General features: G+C 34.6%; 1 protein-coding gene across 1 annotated transcript; it reads right to left on the bottom strand.

The window, feature by feature from the left end:
• Positions 1–1,346: 1,346 nt before the first annotated feature.
• LOC112607094 (olfactory receptor 56B1-like) lies at positions 1,347–2,383 on the bottom strand. Its single transcript, XM_025358158.1, is given in 2 exon segments — positions 1,347–1,738; positions 1,741–2,383. Coding segments are annotated over 2 exon segments (972 nt in total). The 5' UTR covers positions 2,321–2,383.
• Positions 2,384–9,864: the final 7,481 nt, after the last annotated feature.

Below are 9,864 nucleotides of genomic sequence, written 5' to 3' on the forward strand. Positions count from 1 at the left end.
GCCTGGAAAATATTGAAATACAAGACAATAATAGATTAAGCCTTATTTTGCCCATTCATTGCTTAGGATTATTTTTTAAGAAAAAAGAAAGAAAAGAAAACTCCAAAGTAAAAATTTCACAGGGAAAAATTTCTATATCTACCTCCTGCCTACAGTGTCTTTATATCTGATCATCTACAGATTTTGCTGAAGCTGCCTACATTCTTGCGTGGGTGTGGTAGTAGTAGTGGATGAGTAGTTATGGTAGAGATAGATGCTGGTAATATAAATAAAGCCAGTGAGTCTGTCAGAGTCTCAGAAAGGGGAAAAAAGGCACAAAGAAATGTGAATCTGAAGACAATTTAATGAAGCTATTATTGAGTAGTAGGTTGTTTTAAGAAAATAAAACTGGATATTGAAAAAATAATGCATGCTGGGCACTCAGAGACTACTATCAGGAAGCCTTTATCAGCCCCTTGGCCTGAAGAAAGAAGGCAAGACAAGCCTGTTACTATATTTCCCTAAGAGTTGTAGTTGTAGCAGGTGGGTGACCAGAGAAGGGACACATCCAGTGAGAACCCCAATGTCAAAGCATGCTGGAAGTAGAATAATAAATAGCCCAAATGCTCTCTCCTCTTGAACTATAATCTGTCACGGCATCACATTGGCTCAATTCAACTGAACACCAAAAGACAAAGGAGTTTGGGCTTACAATATGTGAAAGTCAGCCCTCCAGTTTACAGAGCAGTGCACAAAGGACAGAGAGCAAATCTGGGGAGGCAAATGGCACAAGCACCAGATCCTTCTAGCTAGATGAACCTTTTGGGTTCTGTCTGTCCAAGCTGAGTCATCTCATAGTCCACCTAAATCCTCATCATTTTCTGATTTGACTTTATTTGTCTGAATTGCTTTCTTTTCCGGCCTCTATATTCCATATTACTGGAGTAATGCTTGTTCAGGGAGACTGACTTTGCTCCCAAGTTACAGCTAACGATGTGTAAGCATGACCTATAATTCATGTCCCAATCACTCATTTCTCTGATTGAATGTATGTGTGTGTGTGTATGTGTGGGTGTGTGATTATATTCATTTTTATTTTATGAGATAGATAAATCATTACGTTCTTTAAATCCAATTTGGTTTGGCAGAAAATTCTTCCATATTCTCAAATATATTTATATATTTAGGTTTTGTCAATATTTTAGGCTACTGTGATTTTTTGTATCTTTTCTGAAGCTTTCACAATTATTTACATACAAATATAAAAAGGGAATCCCAAAGGTATGCACTTACTCGTTTATCCTCTTTGAAATTTTACTATCCAGTTTAGGAGAAGCTGAGGTTCATGGACATCACGGAGAAGGTCTCTAGGATCTTATTTCTTTTGTAAGAGCAAAGAGCACCTTTTGGAAGGCTGCCCTAAGTTCTTTGGTCTGAAGTGCATAAACTATAGGGTTGAGGGAAGGGGGGATGATGTTGTGCAACACATTAAGTAGAACTGGAATCAAAGTAGCCCTCATCTCTGTCAGATGAGTTACTGAAATCACTACAACAATAGTGTAAAAGAAAAGGATGAGGGTAAGATGTGAACTACAAGTGCTCAGGGCCTTGGCTGCAGCTTCAACTGAGTTCAGTCTAAGTACAGAGTACAGAATCAAAATATATGACAGTATAATAAGACTTAGATCACTCCCCATTCCAAGCCATGCCAGGACAAACTGGCAAATGCTGTTTGGCCTCCTGTTATCACAAGCCAGGCTGTGACCCCAAGGTTAGAGCACAGGCAGTGTTCAATTTCATTCCTGGAGCAATAGTCATGCTGTGCTGCAAGCACAGGCACCGGGATGACAAATAAGCCATTTCTCAGCACCATGAACAGGTTAGCTTTTAAGATTAAGGAACTGGTGACAACGGATGGATAGCGAAGAGGGTGACAAATAGCCACATATCTATCAAAAACCATGCAGAGGAAGATACCAGACTCCATGCCCACAAAGAAGTGAATGGCATAAATCTGAGCAAAGCACTCAGGGAGGCTAATGACCTTGGCATCAAACCAGAAGATGGCCAGGTTCTTAAGCGTGATAGTAGTGGCCAGACCCATGTCAACCACAGAGAGGATGCCAAGGAAAAGGTACATGGGCTGCTGCAAAGAAGCGTTCTGCCAGATGATGAGGAGGATGAGGGTATTTGCACCAAGTGCTGAGAGATACAGTAGTGCCAGGGGCAGAGATAGCCAGTGCTGCCAGCTGTGAATACCTGGGAATCCCAGCAGGATAAACTCAGAGACCGGGAATTTGGAGCTATTGGAGACTTTGAGAGATGCAGACATATGATTCATGATTCAACATGAATTTCAAATCTCTATTTGTATTGTTCTCAGTTATCACAGGTTGGAATCACCACAGAAATAAAATTGTAGTGTTTTTCTAAGTCTTTCTTCTTCTCTTTAGAAATTATACAGATTAAATGGATGTGCTTGTTTTCCTCGTGTTTGTCTCAATGTTACTTGACTCAGAGGTTTATCAACTAATAATAACTAGGTTTTTAAAATGAAAAATTATAGGAGATGAAATTTATAGCTGCATCATTTCAAGTTGATGTAGATGTCCATTAATGTCTTACATAGTCTTCCAAAATGTTGATATCATAGTCTTGTAAATATTTGCAGAAACAAATCATATTGCAGATTTGGGGATAGTTTTCTTTCATATTCTACTTTGTATGCACTTCTGAAGAGGCTGCAAAACAGTAGCTTAAAAGGAAGTTAGTGATTATAGCTGAATTTTTCCATGTGAGAAGTCATATAATTAAGACATACCTTAGTAAGCTTTTTATAGTTGAATCTTAGGGAACTTATAAAGACATAAATACAGGATTTAGGTAAAACTAATAAGACGCTTTTAAAGATAACTGTGGTAACAACATGATATTAGATCAACTCTATTCATTTTTTTAGTGCTCTTTACACTGTTAACTACAGGCACAATGTTGTACAGCTGGTCTCTAGAACTTATTCATCTTGTACAACTAAAACTTTCTATCCATCGAACAGTAATTTTAACTTATTTAATAAACAAGAATTATTTGTCCATAATGTTGAAGGAATTGCCATTCAATGTTCAAAAATCACTGTTAAAATTAGACTCATTATCTTTTCTAAGACTTCGTTGTTATCCATGTACTTTTTGTTCTGTATGGTGGCTCAACCAGACAAGCTTGAATCCAGAAAACTAACCTCCCCTTGCTGCAAATGATTGCCTTCTTATATTGTTGATTTCTTTTCTTTACTTCATATGCACTCTTTTTTTTTTTTTTCAGTATTCTTTCTGCAACCTGCCTGGAGCAAATGTTTCTCATTTTCCACACTTCTTTCTTTCTGCTAGCAATCTGATCTTTCAAACATTGGTATTCCTTTGTTTAAAATAATACATGGCTTCACATTTTCTTTTAAATACAATACTTTATTATTATAATCCTTATTTATTTGTTATTATTATTTATTACAATCCTTCATTTTGCATAAAACACTCTCAGATATGACTCAAACCGAAGTGAATATGATCTCTTGCTTTGAACTTATTTGTATTCTACACTGCAGATATATATAATACTTACTCTATGCTAAAATTAGTAATTTTTCAAGGCATTTTATTGCCAATATTTTTGCCATGGTGGAAGTTATTGCAGGTTTATGAGCAAGAAACAAAAACTGGAAAGCCATGTTCAAAGCTTAAAATGTTATTTTTAATGTATTAGTTATGGATTTATTTTGATATAATTATTGTTAAATATCAAAAAAATCTGGAATAAAATAAAATTCTTTTATTGTATCAATTCTTACTAAAAACTAAATGTATTTCCTTTCAGATATTTCTTATTGCCTGTATGTTTGAATAAACATATACTCCCAAATGATAGAATAAATCATCCTTCTTTAATGGTGAATGTAATTTGATAAAGAGTAAAATTATCTAAATGTATCTACAGAAAATTTGAATGACTAAAAGACACACACAATAAAGCTAGCTTTACTTTGAGCTTTTAGAGGAGAATTCTAAACACAATAGTTTTATCCTGGATGTGTGGAAGTATGTAACCCATTTGATGTACAAGGCCTGACATTTTTACTTAATCCTCATTTATTACTTTATATCCTAATATTGCATAATCTTTTATCTTTGATGCTTTCACTATTAAAATTTATTTCTGATTTATGTATGTGTGATACAATTAAGAGAAGATGTACGTTTGAGCTCACAGAAAAATAATTGTTTTTAATTTTTTTTACAATTATATTCTAGCGTGACATAGAATATGATTCTGCTGTATAAAATAGTTAATATATGAACCCTGAAGATAATCTGGCAGTGTTGTTTTTTTATAGACAAGGTAACTTCTAGTGCACCATGTGAGCCTTAATATTTTCTAATTCTGACCTCAACCTTTTTTGCAAAGGCCCTCCAATCCTCTATATGCTACTAAAGCAGAGAGAAATATCAATCTTTTTTGCAGAATGTTGACAAAACAACATAATGTTTAGGATAAGCCATTGAACTCTCTGGAATTTAGCCAAAGTGACCATGAGAAGATTTTATTACTTACCATGCTTATGAACAAAGGCTCACAGTCTGGGATCCTAGCAGTGGCAGAAGTTTTCTACTGGGCAAAAACAGAACTTTATGAGAAAGATGCTTTAACACAAGATATGTTGTCAGCTAAGATATGGCACAGAAATTATAAACTTCTGAAATTTATGGAGAGTATTTAAGCAGCTCAGTGACCTAAGCATAACAGACCTCCTTTGCAGATATGATGAAAGACCTATAGAGAAAGTTGAATTCCTAGGATGTTAAATCCCACTAGAATAGAAAGCAGGTTAACTCAGAAACATGTATCCTATTAATGTAACCTAAGAATTTACATGAATAGAAGAATATCTTCATTTATTAAATCAAAATGAACCTAGAAAGGTGAAAAATTCTAGAGTGTTTGAATGGTTTTTAAGTACACAAACTCTGGGTGTTCTAAATTCTGTGGCTAGGCGATTTATTTAAACACTTTTAAAAGAGAAAGTATTCATTCTAAAATACATATTTAGTTCTGACTGTTTGAAAAACATGTTAGGCATAAAGTGATCAATGGAACAGACATCATTTCTGTTCTTATTGAAATTGTGGTCTAGTTGAGGTGGGGGGATAGAATAATAACTAAAAAATCAAGCAAATATATAATAATAGACTGGGATTTGTGCTTTAAAGCAAAAGTACCAAGTGATGAGTTCACATGAAGAAAAAATAAATTAATCTCTTGTTGTCAGAGAGGATTTCCTGAAGAAATGTTTGTTCTGAGGACAACTGTTTGAATAGAAGATAACTATGGTATCTGTGTTGGGTTGGGGAGAAAAAACACTTTTCATCCAGGAATCTTTAAATGTTAAAATGAGAGGGATCAAGGCATAGTCAAGGTAACAACAGAGTGTTACAACAATGTGTCTGGTAATCTCAACGTAACAACAAGGTAACCTCAAGGTGACAACAATGTGTCTGGAAACCTCAAGGTGTGGTGCAACATGGGAGGTGATGTGAGATGGTGCTATTGAGGTCACAGTGGTCAGATAATTTTAAGCAAATTTATGCTAACACGATATGGAGCCACCGAAAGGTTTTAGGATAATTTAGGCATAGCAGCAATGTGAAGACCAGATTGTACGTGGCAAGAATAAATATAAGTAAGTTGGATGAACACTGACAACAGTACTTCAAGGGTGAGACAGCTTTATTTTAAGCTGTGAACATAAGGAGAAATTGATGGATATAGAAGTTATACAGGATGTAAATTTGATAATATTTATGACTCCAAAATAACTCTAAGTTTCTGGTACGTGCACTGGAATGGAATATGTCATTCATGTACCTAAGGATGATTGGAGAAGAACCAGATTATGGGGGAAGAGAATGAGTTCAAGTGAGGTCATGACCAATATGAGGTGCCTGCCTTTGAAGTGTCCAAGAGATGATTATTTAGCAAAGAGATGAAAAAGTAGTTTCAGAGAGCAAGGGAACAATTTGAGAAAAATTGGAGTGACTATTATTTTATTTGGAAATCACTGGAATATTTGAATTATTGCTATTAGCACAAATAGATGCTTCAGCAAGTGAGGATACTGACAGAAAGAAGGTGGTCTAGCATCTGGTTTTGAGAAACTCATCGTGATGTCTAGGTAAATGCTGAGAAAGAAAGAGACCAAAAATAACCTATATAGGAAAAAACAGATTGATTTTTAAAGAAGGCAAAGAAATTGATTCATAATTTCACTCTACTGACAGATCTAATGAAACATAGTTTTAAGCAATATTGATGGATTCAGTCTCTTGGAGGTTACAAATGACTTTTTGAAGATTGTCTATTTTTGAAATACATAAGAAAAAGTCATATTGGCATGGGCTAAAGAGTAAGTTAAAGGCTAGGAAATAGTAAAATTTGTGCACATAAAATTTTACAGGAAGTTGTACAAACAAGAAAATATAGGGCAGAAGTTGGAAGTTTAGAGTTGGAAGTTAGGGTTTAGAGTCATTTGTAGTAGAAAGTAGAATGGTGGTTACCACAGGCTGAAAAGGGTGAAAGGTGGGGAACTGGGGAATGGGGAGATGCTGACCAAAGTGTATAAAGGTTCAGTTAGAGAGGAGTAGTAAATTTTCAAGAACTATTGTACAACATGATGACCGCAGTCAATAATAATATGTGGTATGTTTCAAAATCGCTGAAAGAATAAATTTAAAATGTTCTTACTGCAAAGATATAACTTTATGAGGTGATGGTTATGTTAATTAGACTGATAAATCATTCCAAAAAGTGTACATATATCAAAATACCACATTGCATCCCTTTTATATAATTATTAGTCAATTAAAAATGAAAATATACATCAAAAATAAAAATTAAATTTTAAAAAAGCATTTCTTGTTTTAAGATGGGGAAAAATAATGCATCTTTGGAGGTTGGTATGAACCATTTGATAGAGAGTAAAATAGATTGTTGATAAGTCAGAGAGAATTGGATAAATAAGAGCATATGATTGCTGAAAAGAGGAGAGGTGATGAGAGCCACCTTCCACGGCTCACATGCAAAGACCTACCTCAAATTGGAAGAATGGTACCTCTCACATAGCCTTAGAAAAGGTGGTTAAATGTTTGCATATGTAGGTGGGTTTGATACAATATATTTGTTATGTTTAGTTAGAGGAAATTTAGAGCTACCATTTGGTAATGTTTTAGGGAGACGTTTGGACCAAGAACAGGAAGGAAGCTGCAGATTAATCAGAAATTTATTTTTAATGTAGAGAAAAGGCTTACAATTCTGAGACGTACACAACAATTCTGGAGGTGTCAGAAAACCGTTTACTGTATTACATCAAATAATAATTTGATATTATCACAATTCTTGCCTCCCCTGCTGGTTTCTCTGCTTTCTTCCAGTAAACTTCTTGAACATACAAAATGCTTAAAGAATCTCATTTACAATGAATGAGAAATAGATGAGATGTAGGTACTTATCTGACCCTCAGCAACTTAGAGCACTTAGACTGCAGAATATGAAGTAATTGAGCAGTAATTCCTCTATGTCCTTTTCATAACCTGCCAAATAAGTGAATCCATTAGCCCAGTGCCCACTTAGAAAAGGATTCTTCCTGAAAATTTTTAGTTTGCATTGCTCTTCAAATTAGACACTATGACTAAATTCTGTATGAACTGAACATTATACATGGATGGAGGGGATGAGGCTGTACCTTTTGACTACCCTACATGTGTAAACGACGTTTAAGAATTCCTACTGTATTGGAACCTCACCACAGAAGTCATAATGTGATGCATGAGAAATTGTCTCTGACTATTTCCCCAACCCTTATGTATTCCTGGTGTATAAGGACAATATAAAAGTGAAATATTACAAAGACTTAAGGACAGCAACACTCTCTTCTCTAAACTATTGAAAGGTTTTCAGCATATGCTGAACTTTCTCCATGTTTGTGGCACGCCTTTTCATTTTCTTATCTCTCTTTGGGGAACAAGTTTATACTCAATGAGTACAATTTACCATTTTATGTTCATGCATTCTATCTGTGTGTCCTAAGTAATATTTGCCTACCACCAAATTATTATTCTGTACTTTCTTCCAGGAGCTATATGGCTTTATCTTTTGTTTTTATGCTAATGATTGTTAAAGAAAAATAGGCTCCACAGTTTAGATACACCCCAAGACAAACTGCCTATGAGCACATAACCAAAACTTAACTCATCTTGATTTTCCCAAATGCTGTTACCAATCATAAATACAAAATGTAAACTTTACGTTCCTCTCAGCAAGATCTGTAAAATCAAACTCATCAGCTATAGACAATTCTGTTCAAACAGCTTTGTTTTCTCCAAAAAATAAATTAAAAAGTTAATGTATAACCACCAATTATGAAAAAGATCAAAATATTTCTTCCTTTATGCTCTCTAAGCTGTGCTGTAAATACTGTAAGGTGAGCTTTTTACCACTTGGTTTAAACTCTTCTGGATCACAATCTGTCCTTTTTGCATTATAGTAAAATTCTTATTTTATTCTCCAATATGATTTCATTTTATTTTTGACAGGTGCATTTCAAATTAAGTTTTGTATAATATAAGCTAGTAAAGTTAATTTATTTTTCAAAATGCATATCATATAATTTCAGTGATATTTGTTGAATAGATTTCTTTTCCCCCATTAAATCTTCTTCACACATGTGCAATGGACAACTGACTGTGTATGTGCATCAATTTGGGGTTCTCTATTCAGTTACATTGATCCATTTGTCTTATTTACACTGATACAAAAGTTTTGAGTACTGTGTATTTACAAAGATCTTTAAATATGGTAGTCTAAGTCTTTAATTTCATTCCAATTTTTCAAAATCATTTGGGTCATTCTCAGTACTATATATATTCATGTGAACTATAAAATTAGCTAGTAACATTCTAAAGATGCTTGCTGAAATTTTTACATAGACTGCATAAATCTATAAATAAACCTTTGAAAAACTGATGTCTGTAGAATACTGAAACTTTAAATGCATAAACATCATTTGCCTTCATATTTAAGTTACTTTATCTCAGCAGTGTTTTGAAATATTGTATGGACTTTATTAATTTATCACAAAATAAGAAAAGTCATCAAAACTTTTATGGAAATGTGTATTATTTAAAAATGCATGTGATATAGTTTGTCTGTGTTCCTATCCCAATCTCATCTTGAGTTCCCACATGTTGTGGGCCCAATGGGAGGTAATTAAATCATGGGGGCAGGTTTTTCCCATGCTGTTCTCATGGTAGTGAGTAAGTCTCAGGAGATCTGATGGTTTTAAAAAGGGGAGTTTTCCTGCCAAACTCTCTTCTCTTATCTGCCACCGTGTGAGACATGCCTTTCGCCTTCTGCCATGATTGTCAGGCTTTCCCAGCCACATGGAACTATGAGTTCTCCATTAAACCTCTTTCCTTTGTTAATTGCCCAGTCTCAGGTATGTCTTTATCAGCAGCATGAAAACAGACTAATGCAGCATGGATTTCAAAACTGTTTTCCACCAAACAAACTTATACTTACTTGTAATGTCTAAACTTGTTATGCCTGTGAAGAATAAGACATCAGTTTGAAAAGAGCCCTTATAAAAACAACATGGATTCTGCCAAAATGGAGGCAATAAGAAACATCAAATTTATGGTGAGAGAGAGAATGGCAGGATGGCCAACCAGATGCATCCAGGAAGTGCCACCCCCACAGAGAGAACATGATTTTGACTACACCAACATAATTTGAACAGATCTTTGGAGAGAAAAAACATTGAATGCAGATGAAGGAAAGACT

Source organism: Theropithecus gelada, chromosome 14 (assembly GCF_003255815.1).
Source record: "Theropithecus gelada isolate Dixy chromosome 14, Tgel_1.0, whole genome shotgun sequence".
Classification (NCBI taxonomy): Eukaryota; Metazoa; Chordata; class Mammalia; order Primates; family Cercopithecidae; genus Theropithecus; species Theropithecus gelada.